Below are 15830 nucleotides of genomic sequence, written 5' to 3'. Positions count from 1 at the left end.
CTGCACAGATGTGGACTTTCTGGAATTTTAAATAATTTCTTGTACAATTTGTTGTCAGAAAAGCAAATGAACTTTTCTCTTGGAAAACTGACAACTTCCAGAATTAGTTACATGGGCCTGCCCCAAGGCTCATGTCTCAGCCCTCTTCTTTATAACTTTTATGTCAAAGATATCGACAACTGTTTGGCAGAACAATGCACGCTAAGACAACTTGCAGATGACGGTGTGGTTTCCGTAAGAGGTCCACATGCCGTGGACTTGCAAGGACCATTGCAAAATTCCTTAGATAACTTGTCTTCTTGGGCTATGAATCTAGGGATCGAATTCTCGCCGCAGAAAACTGAACTGGTAGTGTTTACTCGAAAGTGGTACCCAGCCCAAATGCAGCTTAATCTTTTGGGCAGAAACATTACCCAATCATTGTCTTTCAAGTACCTTGGGGTCTGGTTTGATTCAAAGTGCACTTGGAATGCCCATATTACGTATTTGAAGCAAAAATGTCAGCAGAGGATCAACTTTCTCCGTTCAATTTGCGGCACATGGTGGGGTGCTCATCCGGGAGACCTCATAACGCTTTATAAAACAACTATTCTCTCTGTTCTAGAGTACGGCTCTTTCTGCTTTCTCTCGGCAAGAAAAAGTCACCTAATAAAATTGGAACGAATTCAATATCGTTGTCTGCGTATTGCTCTAGGCTGTATGCACTCAACGCATAACATGAGTCTCGAGGTTCTGGCAGGAGTAACACCCCTCCAGAACCGTTTCTGGGAGCTCTCTCTCAGAATACTAATCAAATGCGGAGTGACAAACACACTTATAATTGCTAATTTTGAAGAAATTCTTGGGCTGAACACACAATCTCGATTTATGAGAATCTACCACCACTACATATCGTCGGATATGTGTCTTCCTTGTTATACTCCAGACCGTGTTCACTTCACCAATCGCAGTTCCTCAATTGAATATGATCTGACCATGAAACAAGCAACTCATGGGATTCCCGATCAACTTCGACCTATTGTTATTCCGCGTATTTTTACTGAAAAGTACCAACAAGTCAATTGCATGAAAAGATATTTTACAGACGGGTCCCGTCTCAATGGATCCACTGGCTTCGGTGTCTTCAATGAAAACTCTAGCGCCTTCCGCAAACTTCAGGAACCTTGTTCCGTTTTTGTTGCTGAGCTGGCAGCAATCAACTTCGCATTGGGGATGATGTCCAACATGCCCGCAGACCATTACTTCATCTTCTCGGATAGTCTCAGTTCCATTGAGGCTATTCGGTCGATGAAACCAAGTAGGCACTCATCTTATTTCCTTTCAAAGGTAAGGGAGCAGATGTGTGTGCTGGTCGAAAGATCATATATGATTACCTTTGTATGGGTCCCCTCACATTGCTCAATCCCAGGCAATGAGAAGGCGGACTCTCTCGCAAAGGTGGGCGCGCAGGAAGGCGAATTGTATGACAGGCAAATTTCACACGATGAATTTTACCATTTAGTGCGTCAGAGTACCCTTTCGAGTTGGCAAACCGATTGGGACACTGGAAATCTTGGACGGTGGTTACATTCAATTATTCCTAATGTTTCTTCGAGAGCGTGGTTTAAAGGCTTGGGCTTAAGTCGTGACTTCATTCGCGTGATGAGTAGACTTATGTCCAACCACTACTCGCTAGATGCTCATCTCAATAGAATAAACCTCGTGGACAGCAACATCTGTCGGTGTGGAAACGGTTACGATGACATCGAACACGCAGTTTGGCAATGTACGGATAATGACGCCGCCAGAGAGCGACTTTTGAATACCCTCGAGGCCCAAGGAAGACAACCCTATGTTCCTATCAGAGACGTGTTGGCAACCCGTGATCTCTGCTATATGCAGTCCGTTTATGTCTTTCTTCAAATGTCTAGTATAAGAATTTAATTCCTTTTGTCTTTTGTCTCTCTTTATTAGTTTTTGTTTGTCTTGTCCCCCCGTCTCGATGAGTCTCATCGTCGCCCACTGGTCACCCACCATAGCCGGTCAAACTCCGGACGAAGCTAGAACAGCACTACCGTTCATACTGGCGACAACGCTCTGATGAGACAACGAAACCCTACCTCAAGCTCCTCCCCTGATCCTATCCTTCGAAAATGTACCCTTCTAACCTCGAGTAAGCCGCGAGTAATCGGCCCAACTCCTACTAGACATAGAATTAAGTGAATTTTGTTACACACAGTGAACAATGAATTATCGGCTCCGTAAAGCTAACGCGATTGAGCCTTCCAAATAAACGAACTAGATAAAAAAAAAATGTCTCGTGACAGCCTTTTCGTGACAGCCACTTGGGTAAGCTGAGGGATGTCGTCGGTTTGTGAAGGCTGTTATGACGACAGAAACATTGAGAACCTGGTCATAAAGAAATGTATAAATACAGCCCATTTGGTTCACTACGTTCCAAGCACGATGATTTTAGTAAAGCGGGTATAGATGCGACTGTTCTAATACAGCTTTCATTCGTTCGTGCGTGCGGTGTTGCCAGTACACTTTGAATTCATAAGAGATGAACTAGCCTATGGCTAAAAATCTCTATAATGAAGAAAAAAAAAAAAAAAAACTTTGAATTCAGATCTGAACGTACGGTAGCAAGCGGTAGTAAAGCACACAAAACAACAGTCAATTCAGGTATAAACCAACTGTCGCGAGGAGGCTGTACTATTTGGAAGCCTGGTCACACCTCCTTACTTTTATATTGTCGGATTGATAACATTGTCCAGGCTATGCCACCCATATGGGTACAGCAATACACGTTAAAATTTAATGTATTGAAGATGTCTGCTGATGTTTCCTACATTACAATTTCTATTCGGGATGTTAATCAAATTTTTTTAATGGTCGAGATTTAATATGGAGAAATATCACTTTTATTTTCTATACATGGGGAATGTAACAACTCAAGGCGGGAGTAGCCGTCAACAATGCTGATGATGGTACAGCACGCAACAACCACCCTACTGCTTTCTCTCTGAGATGATCACGTTGGTCATGACGAGAGGAGCAACACAATAGTTGGGTAAAGAAGAATTGCATTATAACACACCATCGACTGGAAATGCTCTCGCAACGTGGGGCTTTAGGTAGTGATGAAAACGTCGCTAGAACTATTCCACAGCCGCAGTCAGTTTATGAGCAAAAGAAGGACGCACATTTTTTGCCTGTAGACTTGGAGACATACTTCAAGTATCCGCGTACATCGTACGAGTTAGGCAAAAGATGTGCGACTAACTTTAAAAACTGTCGCATTAATGGCCCTTCGCTCATTTTCAACTTCTATTCAATTTTCATACTGCCGTACTCTAACGGAACTATCCACCTACTCTCTTCTAAAAGATCATTCTCTAGCTAATAAATTATCACACTAAAGCTTCATGTTAGCATTTCCAACCAACTCTGAAAATCGCTAACTTCGCGTATGAAGTAACAAAAAAAACACTTTGAATGATCTATACATGATCATAACATTACTGTAAACAATTTTCACATGCGGAATATCCTGCACTATCCGGTATTACAAATGTTTATCAACTCTCGATAGGAGCTTGTGAATGTTTTTTTTTTTTCAATTTTGATATTACAGAGAGGTAGAGGTACACCTTTTATGAAACTCGTTGGACAACTGTCACCACGAAACTGAAAAAAGCTGTTCCAATCGAGCAAAGTGGTGCATTTTGACGGTTCGATTGGAACAACTAAAAAGACGAACATCAATTCAATCAAACGCACTTTTCGTCGAGCTGCGTATGTTTCGGTTTTGGAACACATTACATGTATGTTTACGTACCAATTTACGTCAAAGATGGATTACGTCTCGTGTAAAAATCGAGGTAAAAATAGTTATTTCTAAGTGTGTAGTAGACTGATGCTAAATTTTAAATTTTCCCTCCACAGTATTCAAACGGTTTCAAATCGGGTCCTGATTAGCCTTTGAAAGTTTAACCTCAGTTGTAAAGAACTGACTTGGCACAAACCATTTGAAGTTTATATGGGAATTACTATGGAGAAACCATAATTTCGATTCATATCTATCTCAAAATTCACCAGTTCACTATACTTTAGAAAATGATAACTGAGCTTGTTGAAAATTTTCTCAGCTACAGCTTTGTTGCAGACCAGTTTTCGATCAAATGCGAGATCAAATGTAAGGAACAAAAGTTATCAATGATTCAAGTCACAGATGTCTTATGTATATGCTCAATCAGCTGTTCAGCAGGCAACATTGGTGTTTCTGGCGCGTAGAATAGAGGACAAAAATCATGGCTACTATGTAACACTGCAGAATACAGTGTTGCCCACAATACAGTTGCTTAATCTTGCCAAACAATTAATAACTATTTAATTTGACGTTGCGCTGAAAAACGATTTTCTGCAAAGTTGTAGCTGATTAAAATTCCCATAAGAATAGCAATAGAATTTGTTAACAGTACAATATGTAAAAAGGCTAAAGAACAATGAACAAAAAGTTTTGTTTTCCCATAGTAATTTCCATATAAACTTCAAATGGTTTGTGCTAAGTCAGTTTCTTATCAAATGAGTTTAAACTTTCGGAGGCTATTCAGGACCCGATTTGAAACCGTTTGAACACTGTGGAGCAAATTTTGCATCAGTCTAGTGTGTGCCATATTGATAATTTAATAGTCGTTTAGATGAAAACTGTTTAACTGATTTATTATATTTCAGCTACATTTTAATTACGATTTAGGTTTATACGTGACATAGGATAACGGAAAACAAATCTCCGGGTGCAGTTCTTGTTTTTGGAACTGTTGCGAATTTGAACGAGGGAACAGATAATGAAGTTTGAAATTTATGGTGATGTAAAAGAAGCCAGGATGCTTATACTTTTCATACGCAACCTATTTATAATTATTTAAATCTTAAAAATTAAGTTTCAACCTCAACCTAAATACGCCCTACACGCTAAGATCAGATAACCCAAATGTAGGTTTACTTTACCCAAACTAGGCGTAAACTGCACAAACTCAGATATAGGTAAATTTTTTAACCCAAATATGAGTAAATTTAAGTCAAATTTGCATAAAAATAAATCATTTATGGTTCATAAGAACCCATATTTGGGTTAAAAAAAATTACCCATATGTGAGTTTGTGCAATTTACTGCCAATCTCGGTAATCTCTTTGTACCGTCTAGGTAAACTGATCTTAGCGTGTACACGGTTAGAAAAAAGTACCCAAAATTAAGTTCTTTTCACTCATCTCGGCACTATAGTGCAGGAACCCAAAAGTAGGTAAAGCGGGTCAAAGTAATTTTCATTTCCTTGTGTGCAGTTCGTATGGAATTTTCCACTGGCTTTTTAACCAAGAGTAAGTTAGTTGTACCCAACAGTAGGTAAATATGATTATACTCAACGTTGGGTTCCCACACTTTACTACCCCTGTTGGGTGGTTTTGCTCCTCCGTTTTTGACAACATTAGAAGGAGAAAAGGAGACAAACTAGTCAAAAGTAGGTAAAAGTGAACTCGCCGTTGGGTACTTTCGGTTCGATTAAAACATTAAATTTTGGTTTCAGTCTTCACGTGCATGTCTCTTATATAACACCGTCTCTGATTTTTTCCTAAGAGGAAGAGGAGACAATACGGGGGCGAAAACGAACCACTTTTCTGTCAAACGCGAACCAGTTCGTGATTGGCCGATTTGAAGTGCGTAAGATAGAGATAGAGATAGAGATAGATATACATAGAAATAGAGATATAAAAATTGGTTAAATTTTAAACATCGATGCGAGCATCGATGAGCAGCTTAAGACCGACGCACAATTGTTGCATACGTTTTCGGGTTTTTTTACAGATAATGCATGGGCTAACTGTCAAAATACCTGAAAACGTATCCATTGTGCGCCGGCCTTTACACACCAGGTGAGTCGATCGTACTTACTTTCGTCCGATGTATCGAGTTGTCAATAACTGAGTAAACGAGAAATGTGAAACTGAGTAAAAGTCACTCACTCAGTACCTGGACTTAGAAAAAATGCCAGCCATGCCGGAGGAAACGTCCTATAGGAAAAGTTACTCAAATGCCTTCAGGTAAGTAGGAATTGCTTAGGGAAACGGTGTTGAACCATTTTTTGCTGCGGTAGGATTAATCCGGAGCAGGCAATTTTCATTTCCTTGAATAAAAATCAAAACAAACCCCCATAGAAAAAATTTTAATCATTTTTGATTGAATTTTAATCTTTTTTGATTATATATCAGTATTGAAAGATAATAAAATTTAATACTGTAAAGATTATTTCGAATTTAATCATGCATGACTACTGCCGAAGTTATCATGGCTCGGACTCAATAAGGTGAAGCGGGAATCTGCATACTTTTTAAGCTTTTTTGATTTAATTTATCTTTGAGTGTGCACTTTTGGCGATTATGAGTGAACTAAACTCAAATTTGGGTCGTTCTCATTCGCCGTGCACTTAATTTTGGGTAGTTTTTTATCTCCGTGTACTTTCTTGCCGCTGTAGCGTGAAGGCCGGCGCACAATAGATACGTTTTCAGGTTTTTTGACAGTTAGCCCATGCATTATCTGTCAAAAAACCCGAAAACGTATGCATTGTGCGCCGGCCTTGAGGTGAGCACATGCACGGTAACCAGCGTAAACACATTAATGTGTAAAATTTCACTGGTTACCGTGTACACAGCAAAAAAAGTTGTTGAATATTACATCGAAGCTGCTGCAACCAGCGCAATCCATCGGTTGTGTAATATCACATTGTACGATGTACATCGATTTTGTGAACAAAATTACATCCATTGATGTAATATTGTATCTACTTTTTGCTATTACATCATTATTTCATACATCAGCTTGAATTACGTTGATCGATATTACATTTTTTTTGCTGTGTATACAGTAAATATATGGACGTCTGTCAAAAGTTGTTCCACACGCTTATTCTGGTCAACCCAAAATTGAGTCGAAGGTACTCATCTCAGCGGCAAGTATGGCTACTCAAAATTGAGTACACGCTAACTTCTGCTTACTCACCAGGTGAGTCGATCGTACTCACTTTCGTCCGATGTATCGAGTTGTCAAAAATTGAGTATACTAGAAATGTCAAACTGAGTAAAAGCCACTCAGTCAGCAAAATCCTGGACTTGGAAAAAATGCCAGTCATGTCGGAGGGAAAATGTTACTCAAAACCGGCTGAAATGCCTTCAGGTAAGTACGAATTGCTTAGGGAAACGGTGTTGAACCGTGTTTTGCTCCGGTAGAATGAATCCGAAGCAGGCAATTTACATTTTCTTGAATGAAAATCAAGACAAAAACCCTCCCCGCAACTGAAAATACCGGTGAGTGGATTTGACTCAGTCTACGTGAGAACGTAGTTTACTCAAAAGTGAGTCAACATAAGCCTACTCAATTTTGAGTAGCCATACTTGCCGCTGAGATGAGTACCTTCGACTCAATTTTGGGTTGACCAGAATAAGCGTGTAGCCTTATGTTGACTCACTTTTGAGTAAACTACGTTCTCACGTAGACTGAGTCAAATCCACTCGCCGGTATTTTCAGTTGCGGGGAGGGTTTTTGTCTTGATTTTCATTCAAGAAAATGTAAATTGCCTGCTTCGGATTCATTCTACCGGAGCAAAACACGGTTCAACACCGTTTCCCTACACGGTGTTTCGCGAAAACCCATTAATGGGTATAAAAACACCCATTTCCGCTAAAAGTGCCCCTCCTCATTTAATGGGTAAACTATGGTTTACTCATTAATGGGTAAATGGGTGTTCTGTCAATAAATGGGTGTTTTTTACCCATTTTCTTGAATTGTGTTTACCGTAAAATGGGTGAAAAAATACCCATTTTTTCAAAAGGAGGATGCAAGCGCTTGGTTATTTGTCCTCGTAGATATAAAAAACTTTCTAAAACATTGAAAATAAATGCAGGTGTTCCGATCAAATTTTATTACACGAATTACACGGCTAGCTCATCCGTAAGCCTCTCCAACGTTCCGGATTCTAATCTTTTCCGGAGATCTCCCATTTTCGCTAAAAAGCTGCGGACAGTAACTGTTTGCATTCCCAATGAATCGGTGACAGAAATGAGACGATAAAATTTCAAAGTGTTTTTTCACCCATTAGTGGGTAAAAAATATACCCATTATTCAACCGTGAACTGATTCTTTAAATGGGTATTTTTTCACCCATTTTATGATTTCAAAATTCCCCCATTTTTTGACAGCTGCATACATGGTTTGAAAATGGGTATTTTTTCAACCATAAATGGGTTTTCACGAAACACCGTGTAAGCAATTCGTACTTACCTGAAGGCATTTCAGCCGGTTTTGAGTAACATTTTCCCTCCGACATGACTGGCATTTTTTCCAAGTCCAGGATTTTGCTGACTGAGTGGCTTTTACTCAGTTTGACATTTCTAGTTTACTCAATTTTTTACAACTCGATACATCGGACGAAAGTGAGTACGATCGACTCACCTGGTGAGTAAGCAGAAGTTAGCGTGCAATCAAGAGGGCTTTAGCTTTAATCATACACGGAGATGAAAAACTACTCAAAATTAAGTACTTTTCCCTCAATTTCGGGGTTCAGCCCAATAACCCAAATTTGAGTAAATCGCATATAGTAGTTTCCATTTAACACCAGCAAAAAAAATTACCTACTCTTAAGTATATTCTACCCAAAATTATGTTTAATTCACGTAAGTTTGAGAATATGCATTTTACTCAAAAATAACTTATTGGGCTGAACTATATCTTTTTTTTTCCTTTGGTTTGTTTTCCGTCGATCTTGTTTTCCGTGCTGAGCACCAATGCTACCGACGCCAGGAAGGCAGCTCCCACACCTGGACCCTACCTATCGACTCATCAACTCATGAACCGGGGACCAACGGCTTTATACCCCGTTCACATTACAGTGTATATCACGTGATATACGCTGTCTTGCAATGAGCACTCATACATCTAGTTTTCACTGGAAATCCTATGTATGAGTGCTCAATGCAAGACAGCCTATATTACGTGATATAGACTGTAATGTGAACGGGGTATTACTTTCCTTCCGATGGAAGGCGTGATCAGAGATGTTATGCCTCAGAACATCCCGGCGGCGCCGACTGGGATTGAACCCAGGCCTGCTGGGGTGAGAGGTAATCACGCTTACCACTACACCACCGGCGCCTAATGTATGTCTGAAATCAAAATGTGGACTTGGCGGGCTCTGATCCAAGAGTTGCGTGATTTCTTTGGAAATCAGTTGAAGCAATGACGTTTGAATGGATTTTGATCTGGAACTGGACTGTGGACTCTTCGACAACATGCTGGTCTTCCGGAAGATCCAAAACACTGTAAAAGAGGTCAATTGATGAAAATTGTTCTAGAGCCCCGTGATTCATCACTTATACCTACGCTACATGAATGAATTTGTATCTGAGGTCAGATTGTAGACAATGGAGGCCATGGCTGGTCTTCCGGAAGATTCGGAACATTCGATAAAACGATAATTTCATGAAACTGATCCAAGAGCTTAGTGATTTTTAAAATCAATTGTACTGATGCTACATATAATAATTGAGACTAGGGATCGGAAGTGGACTCTTGGAGGACTCTCGGTAAGATTTGTAACTTCTGTGCTTCAATTCATGAAACTGATCCAAGATTCCGGCTCTACATAGATTTGCCATAGATTTGAATTAATGTGGTGCGAGCTGTGGATATTGGATAAGCTGATGGTATGCTTCTAAGACACTGCATTCTCAACTTATGCATATGTATATATTGACGAATAAATAAAATAAAAAGATACCAGCTGTTTCAAGAAATTACTATTTTGCGTGGTTTTTTTTGTCAAAATTGTTTTTCAATTTTATTAATTTCAAATTACTTTTTTTCTATAAATTGTCCGCCTCCATTCACAGAAAAAAAAGTTGTTGAATATTACATCCAAACTGCTGCAACCAGGTCAGTCCATCGGTTGTGTAATATAACGTTGTACGATGTACATCGATTTTGCGAACAAAATTACATCCATTGATGTAATATTATATCTGCTTTTTGCTATTACATCATTATTTCATACATCAGCTTGAATTACATTGATCGATATTACGTTTTTTTTTTTGCTGTGATTCGTTTAGTATTAGCCATCATATCAAGTAGCAGCTAAGATAGAAGGGAGGGGGCGGATTTAGCTCAATTAGGACAATTCATGGTTTTATACTCGGTATTATATGCTTATCATTTTTATACACGCTGACTAGAATCGTCCGGATATACTTATTGTCTACGATTATGCGGGACGTGAGCAATGTTTCATTCAAATCAGAAGGGGTCGAGACAAAATTGACATTTTTTTTAACGATTTGAGCTGGAAGTGCTCTATTGACTTCGCTTCGCACCTTGCGTGACTCTTTATATACCGGCTCTATCTCAACGGTAAACAAAAAAAAATACTTTCCTGCTTGTCAACTTATAACTAGAAGTTGAGCATTTTTCGTTTGTGTTTCTAAGAACAACATTAAAATTTTTATCTTTAGATAACCCAGAAAGCACGATAATAAATCATTTTTACGATAATTGAAGAAGATAATTAGCACAATGCAAGACTCCGATGATCTGGAACTGCAAGTCAATGCAGACGAAATGTGTCGCACTTGTTTGGGACAATTCCCTCTCAATCAGCTCAAACCAATTTTCTGCAACGAAATTCTTGACGGGAAGATCGTTCCTTTTCCCCAAGTATACGAAACCACATTGGGTATTAAGGTAACAGAGCATATATCTAATTTCATACCTAAATTAAAAATATGTTATGATTTCCAGCCCGTGAAAAACGATGTTTTCCCAAAGAATGTATGCGTTAATTGCAAAACCAGACTGAAAGAGTTGTTTTCCTTCAAAGAGAAAACGTCGAAATCGTTTGATTTGTTGTATGAAATCTTTGGAATTGAAAAACCTCCACCACCGCTTTCTCCTCTGTTGGCAAAGGTAATGACTACGGCAGGAACTCAAACAACTGAAATAGTCATCCGGGAAAAAGACGTCAATCTGTACAGAAGATTTCTTACCATCGAAAGAACTTCCAAACCTCCTACTAATGATTCCGCATGTCAAGTAGAACCTGTGTTGGAAGATTCATCAAGTCAAACTGAACCTATACTGAAACTAATAAAGAACGCCTCAGTTCAAGTGGATCAACCTACAGAACCAGCTGAGTATTCGAATGTCGAGCTAGATGTGTCCTATAATGAAGAGTTACTTGAAGAAACAGAAATAGGTGACGACAACGAGGATGAAAGTTACACTCACATGGATGTGATTGACGACATTGAAGAAGTTGATATCGTGGCAATCCAGGAAGAAAATATTGAGGATACCGAAATAACGGAGATCACAGATCAAGAAGAACTCAATGTTGATGGTAAGATATTCTATTGTTAGGTATGCTCTCAAAAGCAACTAAATCATATATTTATTGTCTAGACAAAGCATCTAAAAGTAAATCAAATGGCCCAATTAAGCTTGAGCCGCTATCTGACCTTGATTTGGAAAATGAAGCAATTGAATATTTAGCATACGAAATCGATAATGAACCAGAAGCAGAAACAGAGTCGGAATCCTACAAAGTTTCGTCCAAAAAAGCAGTATTCGCTAAGAAAGAGAAAGAGTGCACTTATTGCCAATTTATCACAAACCTTGGTGCGGCGTTCGATGAGCATAACGCTATACATCAACAAACACTTGAAAGTATTTTTGATAGAGCGGATTATTTCCGTTGCACGATGTGCAAGCTGGTTTATGCGACATCGATTGGATTGGAAAACCATTTAAATTCAAGAACATGTACTCCGATTAATCCTAGAAATTTTGTAGAATCTAATGAGATGCTCAAACACGAACAGTTCTATAACAATGGATTAGATATCTGTGTACCGAAGATGATATCTTTTCATATGAACGAGGACTCGCAAGTCGTTTGCAGTGCATGTAGTTTAGCCTTCGAAACACTTTCCGGTGCTGTAGATCACTTTTCCTTCACACACCAACAGGAAGAAATGAACAACGATATGAATGAGACTTGGGAGGAGAACGGCTACAATCAAATCCACGCATGTGGAATATGCAACGAACAGTTTTCGGATGCAAGCTTCATCAGACAACACGTCTACTTTCACCGACCTAGACATGAGTGTCCATTCGATTGCAAGGAATCGTTCAAAGATTTCTATAAACTAACGGTCCATTTGAATCGGAATCATCTTACAGCAACTGTCACTACTTCGTCTAGTGAAAAGAAAGAGGCTCTGCAATCAGATATAGTTTGCCAAATTTGTTTTAAAAGGTTTACCTCGAAAGCGTCGTTCAAGGTGCATTCAAAGTAAGTTACATTATGCATATTTAAGTTTAAACTGCAATTGGTTTGTGCTCCATTCCAGGAATCACTTCGCCGATCGTCGGTACACATGTACCATGTGTCCCAAAGCCTTCCTGCAAAAATCAGACCTTACTATCCACATCCGGTCGCATACGGACGAGCGACCGTTTACATGTATCATTCCCGGATGTGACAAAAAGTTCAGAACATCAAGCCACCGGCGGGATCACATGTCTACGCACGTCGAGGAGAAAAAATACCAATGTCATATCTGCCAGAAGTACTTTAAGGCTGAACGAATTCTCCAGGGACATATAAGGCAAGGATTTTCAGTTCCACAAAACTAGGGCACTATAACTGTTTGTCTCTCTATTTTTTCCTTAGGCTACACTCAGGATTTAAACCGTTTGAGTGCGCAGAGTGTGGAAAAACTTTCAGTCGGAAGCATCATGTGAAGCTGCATATGAAAACCCACGGAAAGGATGTGAATTTCACGTAATCAAAAATTAAGGTATGTTTTATTGTTTACTAAAGTAAGAATAAAGTATGATCATTGCATGGGTAACTCTGTTCTGTGCTTCACCTTCGAAACAGTCCTTAACAGATTTTTATCAGTAGGAAGCGTTGTACATTGTGATGATGTTGATGAAACTTTTTGGAGTTGCATAAAACTTGTCCTAAGATTTCCTGTGTCCATTTCTACATTTTGTACTATAATGGCAATGGAGGTCGGAACGCGTTCCAGTTTGGTGCTTCGCTGATCTACTAAAATAGCATTTGTCAGCCGAGTACTAACTTTTCCACGAGCGAAGTAACGTAGGCAGTAGCAGTAGCTTTATTCTTCTTCTTCTTGTTCTTTCGCTATTACATCCCAAGTGAAGCTTACTGCCTGCCTTCAAAATAGTGTTCTTTGAAAATTTTACAGTTATTAGTGGGTTTAGGAGGTTCCAAAGCCTGTGCCGATTTTGCATTCGAAATAGGTAAGTGTCAAGCAAATTGATGGCCTACGTCCAATAGAGTCGAGAAAAAAAATAGAAAAGGCATATTCCGATGATTCATAAACAAAGTTAATTATTCTGTAAATTATCCCCCTTGCTATTCAACTTGTGCACTTTCTCTTTGTGTATTTTCACATTATACTTGGTATAGAATTTTTTAGAACATACATCACACTCATGCTTTCTTTCCTCAGAGTGGCGCTTAATGTGATTACGGTAGCACGTGCGAGTTTGCAAATGTTTCCCACACAGATGACACTGAAACGTTTTGCCCTCTATATGCGAATCCATATGAGCTGTCCGAAGCGAAGCTGTTTTGTAGCACTTTCCACACACCGTGCATTTGAACGGACGTTCGCCATTGTGCATTCGCTGATGTAGTTTAAGCTCTCCATGCTGTGCAAATGTCTTACTACATTCTATACATCGATGCTTTTTCTCCAGGCATTTCAAGTGATGGGCCAAAGAACGCGATGTCATAAATTTTTTGTCTGAAAATTTAAATCATGTTATCAAAACTAACATATTTTTATCATCTGTAGTTCCTATCAACTTACCGCAGTGATCACAATGGAACTTCTTTCCACTGCATTTCAATCGCAAATGTTGCTGCAGTTCAGCCATCGATTCAAACGTGTTCGCTCCACAGTGTTGGCACAGATGGGATTCATACTCAATGTGCTTGTTCGCTATATGTATTCCTAGCCGGGCAGAGGAAGCGTACTCACATCCACATCCTTCAAATGGACACGGAAAGGAGTTCAGATGTGACAGAAGATGTTGCTTCATATGGTCTATCTTGATGTGCTCGGCCGAACAAATACCGCAAACGTAAGGCACTTCAACATTCTCAGAAGAATCTTTCGTACATTGTCGATGATCTGTAGCATTCATGTGATCGGATAAATCTGTACCTTGTAGATACACTTTCAAACAGACAGTGCAAATGTGATAAGTGAAGAACTCTGTTACACTGGTATTTGCATCATGTATTCGTAAGTGTTTCAAGTAACGAGATCGTCCCTTTACCGTTTTCCCACAAATGTTGCAGTGTAATTGTACCACCTGTGGAACAGTTTCGTTAGTTACTTCATCACTGTGCGTTGATTGCAGTTCATTATCGTCTGCAACAACGCTTGCAATATTATCCACTGCATTATTCGAACACTGCTCAACTGATTCGAAGGTTTCCGGTTCTTCATCATCTAAATAGTGAATATCGTCATCCGTAGCTGCTACAGGAGATTTCACCTGACTCGAGTTCACAGCATCTGTTGAAACCAAGCGGCTTCTATCGTCCATTTCTACCTCGTACTCTTCAAACTGCTCATCATCAATGAAACCAACATGATCAGTCACTATTGTACAATGAATAGCTGTGTGTTTTTTAAGGTCCTCTTCGGTATGAAAGATCTGGTCACATAGGTGACACTGATTATCTACTTGTTCGGACAGCGGAATAGTATTAGATGTAGTTTGTACCTCATCGACTACCTCCTCGTAGTTCTGCTCATGTTCAAGTATTTCAACCATGTCATCGGAAGTGGTGGAAATGTTTTCATCTATCAATTCTACTGGCTTCAAAGGAGTACAGTTTACTTTCCTTGACGAAGCAAATGCTTCGTGTAGTATTTTCTCTGTCCGTTTGCATTTTTGCTTGAACAAATAAAAACTCAGCAGTTGCCCTTTACATGTCTGACAAATCTTACCAGGCATCCCATCGGACTCAATCACCTAAAATTTCCAAACAAAGAGGTTTAGCTAAGACCCACATTGGTTTTTTCTGTCCTACCTTCAGATCTACAGAAAATTGTATTACATCCGGAATCGCCACCAGAAATCCATCTACTATCGCTGATGAAAATATGTTGAACAATCGCTCGCTAGTATCTGTCTGTGAAAGGCAAATACGGCACATATTTTCCACGTCCATATCCAAATCGTATTCATGTAGTGAGCACGACATATTTGACGAATATTAAACTTTATTAAATTTTGTTCAGTCCAGTAATACCGTCTCAGGTAATAACTACTACGAATTTATTTGCAAAGCAACGACTGTACACAGCAAAAAAAGTTGTTGAATATTACATCGAAACTGCTGCAACCAGGTCAATCCATCGGTTGTGTAATATCACATTGTACGATGTACATCGATTTTGCGAACAAAATTACATCCATTGATGTAATATTGTATCTGCTTTTTGCTTTTACATCATTATTTCATACATCAGCTTGAATTACGTTGATCGATATTACATTTTTTTTTGCTGTGTAGGTGTATTCTCGCGTCACTTTTCAAATAGACCAATGTAACATATCCACCATTTTGAGAAAATCGAAGTTGAAGTTCGACAGATTATTATTATTCAGTAGCAACGGTAAAATCACAATTTTACTTTACATGTCATGCTACAATATAGAAAGAAAAAAACGATTGGACGATTTTTCTCAA

At 39.1% G+C, this 15830-nt stretch overlaps 2 protein-coding genes across 2 annotated transcripts; one reads left to right on the top strand and one right to left on the bottom strand.

Annotated features, from left to right (window-relative positions):
- The first annotated feature begins 10505 nt into the window (after positions 1–10505).
- LOC135704118 (zinc finger protein 26-like) lies at positions 10506–12932 on the top strand. The gene is made up of 5 exons (XM_065225542.1): positions 10506–10768; positions 10826–11423; positions 11486–12380; positions 12439–12696; positions 12762–12932. Exons 1-5 carry the CDS (start codon positions 10601–10603, stop codon positions 12874–12876), a joined length of 2034 nt encoding a protein of 677 aa, XP_065081614.1. The 5' UTR covers positions 10506–10600; the 3' UTR covers positions 12877–12932.
- Positions 12933–12999: 67 nt separating this feature from the next.
- Positions 13000–15409, bottom strand: LOC135704117 (zinc finger protein 184-like). Its single transcript, XM_065225541.1, has 3 exons — positions 15168–15409; positions 13933–15109; positions 13000–13866 (listed from the first exon to the last, which is right to left on the bottom strand). Exons 1-3 carry the CDS (start codon positions 15339–15341, stop codon positions 13445–13447), a joined length of 1773 nt encoding a protein of 590 aa, XP_065081613.1. The 5' UTR covers positions 15342–15409; the 3' UTR covers positions 13000–13444.
- Positions 15410–15830: the final 421 nt, after the last annotated feature.

The sequence above is a fragment of the Ochlerotatus camptorhynchus genome, unplaced genomic scaffold (assembly GCF_037179485.1).
Source record: "Ochlerotatus camptorhynchus isolate MF236.1 unplaced genomic scaffold, CSIRO-AGI_Acam_v1.1 ptg000231l, whole genome shotgun sequence".
NCBI lineage: Eukaryota > Metazoa > Arthropoda > Insecta > Diptera > Culicidae > Ochlerotatus > Ochlerotatus camptorhynchus.
Note: the sequence above shows the minus strand (reverse complement) of the source record. Positions and strands in the feature narration are given on the sequence as shown.

Excerpts from the sequence above, each read along its gene's own strand:
- LOC135704117 (XM_065225541.1), bottom strand. The coding sequence starts at position 15,341 with ATGTCGTGCTCACTACATGAATACGATTTGGATATGGACGTGGAAAAT. Across the intron at positions 15,110-15,167 it reads AATTTTCTGTAGATCTGAAG|GTGATTGAGTCCGATGGGAT; the intron begins GTAGGACAGAAA and ends TGGAAATTTTAG. Across the intron at positions 13,867-13,932 it reads GTTCCATTGTGATCACTGCG|ACAAAAAATTTATGACATCG; the intron begins GTAAGTTGATAG and ends TTAAATTTTCAG.
- LOC135704118 (XM_065225542.1), top strand. The coding sequence starts at position 10,601 with ATGCAAGACTCCGATGATCTGGAACTGCAAGTCAATGCAGACGAAATG. Across the intron at positions 10,769-10,825 it reads AAACCACATTGGGTATTAAG|CCCGTGAAAAACGATGTTTT; the intron begins GTAACAGAGCAT and ends TATGATTTCCAG. Across the intron at positions 11,424-11,485 it reads AGAAGAACTCAATGTTGATG|ACAAAGCATCTAAAAGTAAA; the intron begins GTAAGATATTCT and ends TTTATTGTCTAG.